The 14,412-nt window shown below is 33.4% G+C and overlaps 2 protein-coding genes across 2 annotated transcripts; one reads left to right on the forward strand and one right to left on the reverse strand.

Moving 5' to 3' along the window:
* The first annotated feature begins 1,318 nt into the window (after nucleotides 1-1,318).
* LOC129746783 (endocuticle structural glycoprotein ABD-4-like) lies at nucleotides 1,319-9,314 on the forward strand. The gene is made up of 3 exons (XM_055740662.1): nucleotides 1,319-1,482; nucleotides 8,189-8,310; nucleotides 8,788-9,314. The coding sequence occupies exons 1-3, from the start codon at nucleotides 1,474-1,476 to the stop codon at nucleotides 9,056-9,058; spliced, it is 402 nt and encodes a 133-aa protein (XP_055596637.1). The 5' UTR covers nucleotides 1,319-1,473; the 3' UTR covers nucleotides 9,059-9,314.
* A 3,796-nt stretch (nucleotides 9,315-13,110) lies between these two features.
* Nucleotides 13,111-14,014, reverse strand: LOC129741608 (endocuticle structural glycoprotein SgAbd-3-like). Its single transcript, XM_055733347.1, has 4 exons — nucleotides 13,924-14,014; nucleotides 13,639-13,786; nucleotides 13,477-13,576; nucleotides 13,111-13,393 (listed from the first exon to the last, which is right to left on the reverse strand). Exons 1-4 carry the CDS (start codon nucleotides 14,012-14,014, stop codon nucleotides 13,226-13,228), a joined length of 507 nt encoding a protein of 168 aa, XP_055589322.1. The 3' UTR covers nucleotides 13,111-13,225.
* Between the last annotated feature and the right edge of the window lie 398 nt (nucleotides 14,015-14,412).

The following is a 14,412-nucleotide window of genomic DNA, read 5'->3' on the forward strand; positions in this document are numbered from 1 at the left end:
TTTTTTTTTTCAAAAGCCCGGATGTACCTGGCCCGGCTACATGTGCGAAAAAATTGCCCTAACTGTCACAGAATTCACTGAAAGTCAATGTGAGCATTTTACAATTTGTTTCTAAATAATATCAGCAAGAAGGATCAAGCATCCTAAAATTGAATCCTAACCCACTCAGCAATGCACGTGCTTAGCCTTAAACTTTAGCAGTGAATAAAATGTGTAACTATTCCATCAATGATGCAATCCGCTCGCTGCCTTAGCATTGTTCCGTTGCCGGTAAATTGGCGTTTGCATATTCTAACCATTTCCCTTTCTCGTCAATCCATTTGACATTTCCAGCCTCTTGAAGTTGATTGGGTACGAAGTAAGTATCTGCTGCGTTTATCGGAACGCATCTTACGGGTAGGTACTCAATGAAGCTGATTTACACCCATCATCATCATATGAGTGAGCCGGAAAGTGCACATCTGCATATTGGGTCTGTTCTCTAGAACTGATTCTCGAATGCTTCTACTTCCATTCGGTTGAAATCGAAAGCGATTCCGCTGGATCGATCCTCGTCGAGGGGATCAGAAACCATTCACTTATGGGGTGAAATATGGTATTCGCTACAAAAGTTAAGCAGTTAATGAAGAGCACCAGGCAGATGTATCGAAATGGCAACTGATGACTAGTGGGTACAATTTTTTCTATCAGCTTCCATCAACGCTGACGATGGAGTTCGGGGCACAAAGGACGTTGCTAATGCGTTTGGGTAATTCCAACGGATAAATTACTTTTCTCTTGACCAAATTAACTCATCAAACAGAAGTGAATCACACGTTTTGAAAAGAACTAGGAGTAGAAGTAGTAATAGTTACACATTTATACGAACATTGTCATATTTACTCAAAGTAGACGAGATTTAGTATGCGAAATGAGGCATGGCATTTTACGCATTCCATATTTTTATTTTGGTTGTCAAACTTCATATCACGGATTATGGGATGGATTCAACATTGTTAGTTTTTGTCAATTTCTGATATAATAAGAAAGACAAGGTAGAGATGCTGGATAATTTAAACTTTTGCGACAATACGTTGGGTTCAAAAAAAAACACAAACAATTCAATACATCCACAACAGTTATGCAGAAACCGAGATAGAACTTGCGGATTATACTTTTTTTTTATTCCCCACTGGAAACATTCTAAGATGCGTGTAACCGCGAAGAAAAAGTTGTTTGGCGAAGAGACAGCTTCGGGGTGTGCATCTCACTTATAATGACTTTTAAGCTTGCATATAAATACAGTAGCGCAAGTTCTAGGGGCTCATTAGTACGGGCCACTATCAGTCGGCATTCAAAGTGCATCCAAGTGCAGCTGCGTTCTGTTGTCGTCGGTCGTGTGTAAAGTGTGAAAAACTTCACTAGAAATTTGGCGGAAGTTTTTCAAGCTGTAACAGTTGGTAGTCAGATTTTCGGAAACGCCCTTTCGTCGTCATGAAAATAGTAAGAAATCGTATCATATTGAACAAAATAGTTTTAATCGTTCGAGAGAAAAGTGGTTTTGAGTGCAAAATAATTGGGGATGAAACCATTTTGCGTCGCATTTATGGAAAGCAATGAGAAGTGTGCCATGAAACAAAACTTAACTTAATCTACGATACCTCCTGAAAAATTATGCATACCTCATAAGAAAATGCAACTATTTTTTATACAAAAAATATGGTTTACAAACAAATAATCCTTTCTTTAAATACTATCCAAGCAGCAAGAAAGCAATTTTTCTTCAATATTAAAATGGTAACGAAAAAAGTTCACAAACTTTTTGAATAACCATTATTTTCTCATAAAGTACACGGTTTTTCGCATAGTTGATCTGAAAATAAGTCATTAAAAATCAGCAATGAATCAATTTTGATAAAATTACGTTCAATGTGATACAAAACATGTCGTTTACAAATGCTGAAGAGATTAGTTTGATAGATGCAAAGCGAGAAAAGCTATCACGTAAATTGTTATGGACTGCTGGTGACTTCACTTAGTAGAAGGGGACGGTATATTTTCCCTTTGATTTCTCAGGTAACTTTCAACTAACTTGTGTTTTCTTATTTGAAAACTGTTCTTTATTGCTCAAACAGTCTTAATTTGGTTTGAATGACGGAAAGAGAATTTGTTAACATCAAGTCTGTATGAAGCCGACCCTCTTACTCAAGGTGGGGTTTGGAGGAAAAATTCTAGTATTTTGTTTAAATATCTTTTTTTTATTTATAACCGCCAATTCATCTGATAGCTTATTATTTCAAATGTAAGGATTGTTTCAATGTAGAGTTTGTCGTCAAGACCCTGCTAGTTTACAAGAAATTTTCAAACAGCTCGACATCGTAGTTAAGAAAAATAGAAAATTAACAAAAAGGCGACATCCATGATTGTCGGAATCGTATCTATTTTACAGTTGTTGGATAAATTATAAGTAAATTTAACATTGTGCATTAATATTTTGAAAAAATAATGCACAGTATTGTTCTGATAACCCCCACCAACCCCGTACCTTAATTTTTGGTTTTGTTTTGCAGGATCATCAAAATTATTATTGAAGACCATTGCAAATTTAGACTTTTTTCTTCCATAGGCTTTAATACTTTACCACCAAAGAGAGTGGGTTCCTGTGAAATCAGGCAAAACACGTCAGGCAGGTGACATGCAATTTCAAAATGCATATTTGATATCGAATTAGATGAAAGTCAAATATGAGCAAGACATCTTCAAAATAGTTGTTAATGAAACGATGATTTTAAACCTCAAGCATTCCATACTTTCAAAAAACAAAAGTCAGGCAATTAAGGACGATTAAAAAAATGGGCAAATTTGAACAAAATCTATGCCAAAACACACAGGAGGAAAGTTGAAGAAAATAACTTAAATTTTAAAGTTTTTAATGAATCACAGCAGCAGTATTAAAATCGTATCTAAGGATTACACAAAAATTTATGTTCATTTTGAAAAAGTTTAAAAATCGTTCTTGAACACAAAATCTTGAAATTTTCAGAATAAAATTATAGTTTTTTATTTGATTAATCAAATAATTTGAAAAAAAAAATCCGGGTATCTCAGCCAGATTTAACTCATCTCGAATTCTATATTGGATTTATGGTAAAGCCAGGATATTTCAAGAAAATCTGGAATAATCGATAATAAAAAGTATAAAGCGATACTTGACGGCATTCTCCTGTACGATCTACAGTGAAACATAACATTTGGATATTTTATAATCGATCCAAAATAATAAGAACATTTCGACAAGTCTATGATTGTAAATATTTATAAATTAAATATTCAGCCGATTACTTAGTGTAACTATTCGGTGAGCCGAATATACCGCCTATCGAGCCGACCGAATATTCGGTACATCTCTATTCCTGGTGTAGTGCAACATGCAACCCCTCCCTAAAATGTTTGATTATCGTTGCAAAGTTGATTTTGAAATGGCCGGCTATCCCAACCGAAAAATTTTTTCAAAAATTACTGTTTTTCGATACAGTTTTCAAAACAGTATTGAAAAGTAGCTCTTTTGGACATTATTTTGATTTGCAAGGAAAAGACTGCAATATTTTTCTTCAGGATGATAAACTTGATTCTGATAGGTGATATGCGGTATGTATTCCAAAAAAAATTGTTTATGCAACTCGTTGCAAAACTCGATTTTTTCAGCATTTAACGTACTTACCTCTTTGGATAAATTACCGACTCGTGCTGAAATAATCCACATTTTACAACCTTTTAAATAAATAACTTTTATACAACAAGTTGCAAAAAGGGGTACATTTAGTACTACTTTTTCGACACTGTTTTTGTTTCGGTACAAATAGCAGGTCTTTCCACAACCAAACTTCGTAACAAGAAATAAACATTTGAATACGGAGTAGCTAAAGGTAACTTTTAATTATCCGTCAACTGGGGCATCATGCAACACTTTTCAACTTCAATGGCTTCTAAAAACTTATTGTCCACAGGTAATCATACCACTTGTGTATCAAAAGTTTTAAAATCGATGGGACATCAAATTTTAGTCAGAAAAATTATTGGTTTCGCCTGCTATTTTTAAATTTACAAAAACATTCGATTTTCACCCTACTAAGAAAAAGGGAAAATTTGCAAAAAACTTTGTTCATAGTGAAAAATCAAACGAAATCATTAGAAAATTAATAGTTTTTGAAATATTTGTGTTATCATCACGCATAAAACACCAATTGTATTAATTTATGGTTTTGTTCGAACTGAATTTCACTTTTACTTTTGTCAAAAATGATTTAAAAAAAGGGGTTCTGCATACATTAAGGGGTAAACATAATGCAAAAAATTCTACTAACAGATATTTTAAAAAAATGTTTGGATGGATGAAATTTTGAAATTTACAAACGACTGATGGAAAACAATAATATTCCAGCATAACGAAACTAGATTTAAAAGGTGAATCTTTAATTTGCATTTTGATGTAGTAAAGGGTTACCAACATTCTGGATTAATTTTTTGAGTAAAAAAATATCCTTAGTTGGGAAGAAGAGATGAAACATAAACCCCGTCAAAAGGCGGGGTTGGGAAAAAACGACAACAATTCGAAAAATTTCTACAATATCTTTTCACTTTTCATATAAGTTGAAATATCTAAATTTTATGCGGAACAATTCAAGCAAACATAATATTAAAATATAGCTGTATGTCATAATATGTTTTAAAATTAAAGAAAAAATGGTTGATGTAGATATGTAAAAACTACAACCGAAAAAAACTGAAAGACGTGTGAGTGTGCCTATGTGGTTATGCAATAATTGGAAAAATTGTCGAAATTTTTTCATCATCTCTGAAGTATTTTGTAGAGAAAACGTTGCTTGTAATCATAACACTAAGCTTCTGTGAATTCTTCAGCGGAAAAAATGTGGATTTCGAAGTTTTAAAGTTGACAGAGAATTCAAATAAGTTTAAACTAGCAAACTTACTCAGCTATTTCTTTAACTGAAAAATGTTTCTTCAAAATTGATTGTTTTTATTGTTTAAAAACCGTTAATATTTTTATTTTGAATTTTTGGTAAACCTTTAAAGATTTATGCACGAAAAATATACATATATACACCTAGTGAATTTGCACGAGAAATTAATACTTATTGCTTTAATTGAAAACTAAATCATCGCTTTCAATCTTTACTGTCAAATATTATCAAAATAAAATTCGGTAGGTGTAAAATTTATCCAAAAGTTTACTTCATAGAAACAATTCGAAGTCATGAATCTGTTCTTGTTTTTTTTTTCCCGAACGAAACAAAGTACACATCTCAAACGTACACAAGAAAAGGGTGAAGTTTCGTTAGGAAAACGTTTTTTAAAATCAAGATAAATTTAGGAATATGGAATTTTCAGATTTCGAATACCGTAATCCGGAGTAAGATTGATCACTTGTTTCAATATTTTTCGATTATTTTTCTGTAAGGGGCATGTAGCATGTTTTAAATTTTAAAAACCTTGCATAAATTTATAAGACTTCTATAAATTTAATTTTAAAATCGATGCCGTTTCTGTTTAGAATTTGATGCATTGGGCTTAAATTGATCAGTCTCTATTTTGACGGTTTTAACGAGTTTTCTTGATCATGAAGTTTAGAAATCACTTTCATTATATTTACAAATGCTAGTTTATCAATTGCTAGGAACATATAGGATATTTTAAACCAAATGAAACAAATAAAATAAATAAATAAATAAATAAATGAACAAATAAAATAAACAGCAGTTTGAGTAAAACTCGTGGAGAAATAAATTGCAACTGCTTATAATCGAAAACGCTATTTGTTAACAAATTGAGAACCATGTATAAGAATTCTCGTTTTTTCATTTCCGCGAATGAGCTATTATTATGGAATCATAATAGTTCAGTTATGGAATCATAACTGAAATGTTATAAAATATATCATGAAACTCTTCAAAATTGAACACAACAATTTCGGTGACTCAAAGGTACTAAATTTGTATCTTTTGGCCCAGTGAATTCTGAAATAACGAATGCTGAATTTTGCATTAATTAAGGGGCTAAATTTTTCAACATTGTTAATAACATTTTAACTACAAAAACATATAAATTTTTACCCTCATTCAATTCCCTAGGCCCTCCCACTACCCTCTTTTATTTTTTCCTTCAAACTTTACCATTGGATAGCGTTTCGAGCCATTTGTCCTAGACTGGCTTACTCTTGGAAAATGTCCCTATTTTTTAATTTTAAAGAATTACCTCAAACTGCATCAAAAACTACACCAAAACTAAACATTTACTAAGGAAAAAAGTAAAACTCTCTCATAAATCAACCTGTTTTCTTCTAAACGCTTTGATTTCATCAGTAAGAGTGTTTATTTGCAAGCCTTTGAAAAAATAAAAACTTCGAAATTTTGAAACTACATTTTGCTTACATTTGAAATTTTCAAAACCTAACCAAGTTTTTCGCTATTTGAAACTCAACTTATAGGTTTTGAAACGTAGGAAAAAGTTATGAGATATTTCAACTTTAGACTTAGTTATTGATGATTATGTAGACAAATTTCATGTTGATCAAAGTTACCCCTAGTTTATGATACATATTCTGGACGTGAATTCGAACACGATTACCGCATCAACACGTATTTGAAATTCTAATACTAAAATTTTTCGTTTTTTTTTTCTTAAAACTTCTGATGTGAGCTTATCCTGTTAAATTTTTTTAAATTATACTCTAGTGTATCAATTAAAAAAAAATACAACTTATATAATAAAGAAACAAAAACGCAAAATTTTCTTATTCCAATCTGCCAAAGCTCGTTGAATATGTCCCGTGAATCCAATAAACGTTGCAAGAATTTTCGAACGTTGCTGTTAAAAAGCAACTTTTTGGCAAAATAACTGCTAAATCATGGATCATTGCAATACATTAATCTAAACACCATTCTGCACAATTGCGACATTTTTAGCTTGTGAATTAAATTTTAGGATTGATAAATCATAGTTTAAGATCATGAAAATTCTCTTCTGGAAACATTCTAAGTAGAAAAACTGTCTGAAATATTTTTACAAATGTTTCAGTTCAGATAATCAAGAAATTGTGTTTACCTACCAAATTACAATGCGTTATTTTACTATTTCCGATTTAAGTTTGCAAACTAGTTATTGTCCAACAATTTTTTTTTCTTTTGGAATTTTGGAAAAATGGTTAAAATTACAGTGAAAGCTGCTGTTTTTTTTAAATTGTTCGTTTTAATTCATTTTTTCCACATTTTTCATTTTTATTTTCACATTATACGATTTTTTTCCACATCATATCGAATATAAATTATTTGCTAATATAAAACATAAACATATGCATTCTTATGATTAAAAGACACAAATTTTGAAAAATTAGAAGGCTGAGTTTTTGTTCTGAGTCCCACTAAAATTTAATACCTCAATATCTAAAAAAATTATATCAATTTTATTAAATGCCTTAGATAGGAACATAAATCATATAGAAGAAATTTTGACAAAACGTTAGCGAACCATGTATTCGATAATGCACAACTCTCTTATTTGTTTCTCCCCCTGAAATTCCCTTAGAGTAAGTAAGTGAATCGTGAAATCACAGTTATGGGTCAACTCATAAACTCTGTATGTTATTTGACCAATATGAATTTGGCCCATGACTCCCCACCATTTTACAAAATAAAATAAAAATTAAACAAGCGGAATTCGGGAGAAAAATTTATAATAAAAATTTAAAAATTGCCTAGTCATATTTTTGAAATAAAAAAAAACCATACCATTTATGTTTTATTCATTTTATCCTTTATAACAAAGAAGTTATGGAGCACAGAAAAAAAAAATTATACCATGATACTCCACTATTCCCTTTAAATTTGTTTTTTTTTTGATACTTCAACTACTTTTGAGTAGAAAAGAGAGAACCTGAGTTATAAATTCAAACATTAATTTTACCTTTGAAATGTTGAATTCTGTCCTGTGAATTGGATGTGAAGTTGAAAATATAATTATGATCACTTAAACTTATTTTTTCTTCTGGACTTTCCACTGTATTACAATAAATCTTACGTACCAACAAGGTTCACTATGTTTTCTAGCATAGCATTTCTCATCCATTTGTGTAACTTTATGTTTAGGTTCTGATAAATTTAAAAATTTATAACTATCGTGTTTCCTATTTCAGGAACTTCTTCTTCTAACGACTCTCGTCGCGGCAGCCCTCGCAGCACCGCAACGGACAGAGGCGGAGGCCGAAATCATATCGCAAGATAATAACATCGAACCGGATGGCAATTATCAGTACAGGTAGGTAAACACAATCGAGGAATGAACAAAACAGCGGGGTTTTTTTTTCAACATATGTGTGATAGGCTCAATTCCATCGATTCATTTGGTAAGCTAATTCAATAAATCATACACGAAAAAAAGTGCCAATTGCCCAAAGCAAACTTATCTCTGTCAATCTTTCTCATTATCATGTGCATCGAATGAATCTCGGAATTGCTTTCATGTAGGTAGGTCCATACCGAATTCATTCATGCTTTGGGGTTTCTGTTGAATGAGCCTATTGTGATGAACCAAACTTGCGGCGCATTGCGCAATTTTTCTCTCTTGACCGACTAAATGAAGTTGCTGGCAAAGGGTGGAATAATTGGAAGGCAATTAGCGTTCTCTCCGAGCTGCTGGATGCTCCATCAGCTGATTCTTCCAAGGGTTTATCTGATGGCACCAAATGAAGATAACGTTTTTATTTGTTTGTTTTTTCTTTCATGCTGCTTTCAGCTACGAAACGGCCAACGGAATTCGGGGCCAGGAACAGGGAACGCTGAAGCAGTCATCAAGCCCCGATACCAGTGACGTCATTATTGCGTCGGGCTCTTACTCTTACACTTCGCCGGAAGGTGTGGTCATAACCTTGAACTATGCCGCCGACGATGAGAATGGTTTCCAAGCGCAGGGTGAGCATTTGCCGACTCCCCCGCCAATTCCACCGCAGATCCAGCGAGCGTTGGACTATCTGGCCCAGTTTGCACCGAACAATCGGCGACGCTAGAATCGGTTGAACTAACTGCGCTGTCATAGGACGTCTCTCTGTAGGCCATAGAAAAATACTCAGCTTATTATTTTTTTTTTGTTTTTGTTTGATTTTTATTTTTTATTGTTTGAATGTGTGTTTTTGTGTTTAATTTTGTAGCATTTTTTGAAGCAAACCGAGGTATTACCATCAAATGAAGACCTTTGAAAAAGTTTTTCGTGTTCAATAATTTTTGTAAAATTGTAAAGAATGTCAAATCTTCGAAGCTCCCTTGCCGAATATCTACTTGTGTTCAAAAGCGTTAATAAAATCGCATTATGAAAAAAAACAATAATTCAGAGTCTGATTTCAAATAGGAAGATGACCAATTTCTGTGTAAATAAATAAAGAACGGTGACGTACAGGAGAGGCTAGCTAAATGCGCATACTAAGAAGAATATTTATTTTATCCAACATTCCAATAGAGTGATGTCTGAAAACATGAGCAGGCATCTTTTTTTCTAAGCTCAAAGCCATTTTTATGTTAAAATCTCTTACAGTTTTTGAGAAAATTATTAAACAATTATTTAATTTATTAAATTTTATTAATTTTATAAATTTAATTTCAATTTAATTAACAATTAAAGTCGTCAAAAAAAAAAACGATTTTCAAAACCGAACGGGCTAAAAGTGCATATTTATAATTAGGGCTATATTTCACTGCTGTTAAGCATACGTCGAAACTGATTTTTTCCATATTTTAGATATTACATGTTTTATGTCATAAATTTTCACTGTAAAATTTTTATATAAGCGCTAATTGTATCAATGGAAAAAATCGAAAATAGTACATGGTTGGCCTATTATTTCATAAAAGAGGCATTTTACCTGTCTGATATAGGCAATTAAAATTAAACCCCTTCTTTCAATCAAATATCTTATCATTTATAACTTTGCTAAAAGTTTCAATTTTTTCGGTAGTGAATTTTTAAAAGGGCGTATGCGCCAAATATAAACAAATAGAGTCATTAGCTGAGTCAAAAAGAACGTTTAGAGATCTACATTTTGAACGTGAAAAGTTATCTGAATGATATTTGGTTTTCAAGAAATTGAGAAAACATAATAGTATTTTTGTTGGGAATTTTTTTAGTATTTTTGTTGCGCATTTTTCTCGAAATCCTGATGTTGGCGCATTCGTCGTATTCGAATTTCGATACCTAATTATCTATCTTTTTTTTTTTTTTTAAACGAACACAAACACATACAGGATAGATATGATGATTTATCAGTCATTGAACACTTCCTTCTGAATGGTAAATGTTCAAAATAGAAAGTAATCTGGACTTCCACAAATCTTGGTAATCTGATATAACTTATAGCCACTAACAAACCTTAGCTAACCGTCAATAAAGCAAATTCAAATTTACAAAATGTGACATCTTTTAAATTGATTTTTGTAAATAAAAACAACTAACCCATACCCACAACTAACCCAAATTACCCACATGTGATTGTTCACAAGGCCTAATGAAATAAGGGTTCATCGCTTAGAAGCAGAAGAACTCTAGTTGAAGTCTTTTGTTAAGTTCAAACTTTAACACGTTTGTCGCCAAGGCAGCCCGTAGTCTGATTGCACATTTTTTCAATTTTTTTAGTATTTGATGCTACAAATTTTCAAAATAAGATATAAATTATATCTAGTCTATCCCATCATATAAAAAATGGGTTTCGCTTCCTCATTTGTATCCAAGGGTCCAAGACACAGAGAGCGCGAAGCGAACTGCGAAGCAGATTTCCAATTCGCGCGAAAACCCGCTTCACTTGAAACACGTTGAAAAAACATCGACCGGCCACAGTGTAAGCGATTTTTCGCTCGAACAACCGGCTCGGTCGTGCGATTTCATCCAGTTCATCCGGACATACACTGAAAATATTCTCTCAGATATTTTTGATCGCAAATAACATGTAATTTTGCAAAAATTGTTTTTCAAAAGTTTGTTTATTTAATTATCATCGCCGTTCCTCTTATGGTTATGAAAAATATACGGTTTTTTCACGTGGCTTTCGCAAAAAAAAACGCGGTATCAGTCTTTTTTAATGGAAACAAATTGGAACTGGCAATAGTAAAAAGGGGCTGAATGTATAGAAGTTGAAATTCCGACGCCATCTTGAAATCCAATATGGCGACTCCCACTCAACCACATGAAACCCCCACAATGTGGGTGTTGGATGAAAGGGCTCAATAAGTAGAATTCGAATTTTGCTGCCCGACGCCATCTTGAATGGCGGCTTTCGTTTAACTCAAAATGCAGTAATTAACAGAAAATCGTATGAACCATCCACAATATTGGTATTGAGTGAAAGGGCTCAAAAAGTAGATGAAGAACGACTGATAAAAATTTTACAAAAATGTAACAAATCTGATAAAAACACTGACAGATGTATACAAAAATAAGACCAATGTTAAAAATTAAAAATAAGACAAAAATAATAACAAAAATATACCAAAACTGTGTCAAAAATATGAAAAACACGTATGGGAGAGTGGGGAATCATGGGCCACTTTTTTTCGTTGTTCCATAACTTCTTTATTATAAAAGATAAAATGAAAATAAAAAATGGTATAGTTTTATACATTTTCAAGGTATCATAAGGTATTTATTTAAAAATTTTAATAAGTTATTTTCCCCAAATTCTGACTGTTTGAAAAAAAGCTATATTTTTTGGATTTTAAAAAATGGTGGGGAATCGTGGGCCAAATCCAAATTGACCAAATAACATGCAAAGTTAATGAGTTGACCCAAAACTGTGATTTCCTAATTCATTTCGTTATTTTAAAGCAATTTCAGATGATGAAATAGAAAAGAGAGCTGTGTATGATCGCATAGATTCCAAAACCTGGCTCGCGAATTTCTTATATAGAATGGACAAAATATTTTTCATAACTCTTCATTTGGCATAAGAAAACTTTACAGATAGGAAAAACGTATTTTAAGCTCTGAATGTGTATGAAAACATGAAAATATAGGTGATTCAAGATGTGTGGCCCACGATTCCCCACAAGCTATGATTTGCAAATTGGTTGCGTTTGTGTGACTTATTGATGTTTCATCCAAAATTCCTTTTCCACGTGAAAGATCATGACAAAACAAAGATCATAAGCGTATGAGCATATTTTTGTTATGCACTTTAGGTTCCCCATCGATGAAATTAGCGGTTATTTTTTTAATTTTGTAAGTAAATTTTTCTAACTTTTTTTAGCTTAATAAATAAAAGAAGCATATGATGCGTATTTTAGTCAACAACATATAGGAATATATGCTCACGCAAAGCGACGACGATGGCAGTTGGTTTGAGATTTTTATCTCATCACACATCTGAGATATTAAAAGTGGCCCACGTTTCCCCATGGCCCACGATACCCCACTCTCCCCTACATATTTGCTTAGATTCCCAGCAAAAAAAAATTCTGGAAACGTTCAGCCAACCAAATTTTTGCTTGAAACCAGCAAAAATTTCCCGTCTTGCTGATTTTTTCAGCATTTGATCAATATTGCTGGAATACCAGCAATCGATCTGTCAAATTTCGATTTATTGTTGTTTTCGCTGAAATGAAGTAGCTTTTTGAGAAAATCGCCTTTTAAGCTGCACAGTTAAAAAAAGCTCCCGGCAAAAACAATATTTTTCTTTCTTAAAACCTCAAATACAAAGTTTGGTCATTTTTTACGACTAAAATGAAGGACTTTGAACGTTATTCACTCATCTAATAACCCGATGTGTTCACATTTGGCCATTTAAACATCAAATCTAAAATACTCTCGAGTCAATTTCTTAGGTTATGTGTATGAACCACAATATGTTTATATAAAATTTATCACCAAAAACAATCGCCGATGTGCTCGTCCATTAGATGCTCGCTTTAATTCAGTGATTTATCATGTCCGGTCAGATAACCGAAGTTCGAATGTTTCAGGATTTCGTTAAATTATGAACATAATTTTACAATTTACGTGTTTTAGCAGTTTATTACAAAAACAAAAGACTCATTCGGCTTTTTCTGATCAACCATATTTATGACCATAGACAATCTTCAGTCTACCCTCCCAACAATTGATCATCCGCTTCAGTAGCAACTTCCGCTTGATCTTCTGCATCTGCAGGTGCAGCACCCGGCCGTACAGGAACTTGATCCGGTACTGGTGGAAACTAAAATTTCCTTTGATTTTCCCGCTGCGGCGGAAGGGTGGCGAGAAATGCCAGGGCCCGTGCAATTGGAGCCGGAACCGGGGGAGGTGTGGGCAGATGATCGGCTGATGCCCGGTACCCGTTTTCATCGGCTATGTAAGACACTGTGTAGGTTTTGCCATCGTCTCCCTAGAAATGGAAGATTCAAAATAAGATTAACACTGCTCAACATCAACTCACAATATAAAACAATAGTTTTTCAACAATATTACTTGATATGTGTACTGCCCCTGAGTTGCAGTTCCGGCGTGATTATTCACGAAGATTTGTTGGCCATCCTGGGATGCACGAGTTCCATCACCTCCTTCGTAGCTGATGCGAGAAAAAATCAGTTTAAGATCTCACTCATACTCTATGATACAAAATCGAACAACCTATAGCGAAACTTTCCATCCACTTCCTGAATATTCTCCAATGAAACAATCGGAATTTCCTTAAACTTGGAAGGAGGTTTGGTTTGACCACTCACAACTAGAGCAACACTTAACAAAACAATCAGCTTGAACATGTTCTTCACAAAATCTGGAATAATATCACTCAAGCAAAAATCAGGCTACGGGTAGCCGACGTCAGAATACTGTACCAAGGAATGATCCACTTTCAAGCTTTTATACGAGAATCCTCCAAAATAAAGGTTCTAATTTCGGATGCCGGCAAACCCAACCCGATGCACCCCAGAATCGATACAATCCGAGTTACGGAGAACGAAATGGCAACCAGGTCGTGATCATTGCAGGTTTCATTCCCCATCATTAGTGGGGGAGCCGCGCGGTTGAAGTTTGCCGCATGCAAACTGGCGGGCCTATCCCCCGAAATGCACTCAGTACAAGAACCGTATAGGGCAAATGCATTTCGGAAAGTGTATGATCTTGTTCACCTAATTTAGTTCCGCCGTTTGTTCCTCTCTTTACGGGTTGGCTAGGGTTATGTCAACCTTACATTATTGTCATACTTACCATTTTTTTTATTGTTTGATTCAATCCATGTACCTTATTTCAGGTTTATTCTCGGAATGAATTTTTTAAACTTTTTAGGCTGGAACAAATTTCAAATCCTTCTTTTGTCACTCGGAGTTGGAACATCGCCAGGGGGGATGAAAAATAAAATAATGCAAAAAACAAATAAATTGGAATAAATTGCACAAAAGC

This window comes from Uranotaenia lowii, chromosome 2 (genome assembly GCF_029784155.1).
Source record: "Uranotaenia lowii strain MFRU-FL chromosome 2, ASM2978415v1, whole genome shotgun sequence".
NCBI lineage: Eukaryota > Metazoa > Arthropoda > Insecta > Diptera > Culicidae > Uranotaenia > Uranotaenia lowii.

What these genes read in the sequence shown, in the direction of transcription:
- LOC129746783 (XM_055740662.1), top strand. An exon ending in GATGGCAATTATCAGTACAG is followed by an intron (nt 8,311 to 8,787) that starts GTAGGTAAACAC and finishes TGCTGCTTTCAG; the next exon opens with CTACGAAACGGCCAACGGAA.
- LOC129741608 (XM_055733347.1), bottom strand. Translation starts at nt 14,014, where the DNA reads ATGGGGAATGAAACCTGCAATGATCACGACCTGGTTGCCATTTCGTTC. An exon ending in TCTGGGGTGCATCGGGTTGG is followed by an intron (nt 13,787 to 13,923) that starts GTTTGCCGGCAT and finishes ATATTATTCCAG; the next exon opens with ATTTTGTGAAGAACATGTTC. An exon ending in GATGGAAAGTTTCGCTATAG is followed by an intron (nt 13,577 to 13,638) that starts GTTGTTCGATTT and finishes TTCTCGCATCAG; the next exon opens with CTACGAAGGAGGTGATGGAA.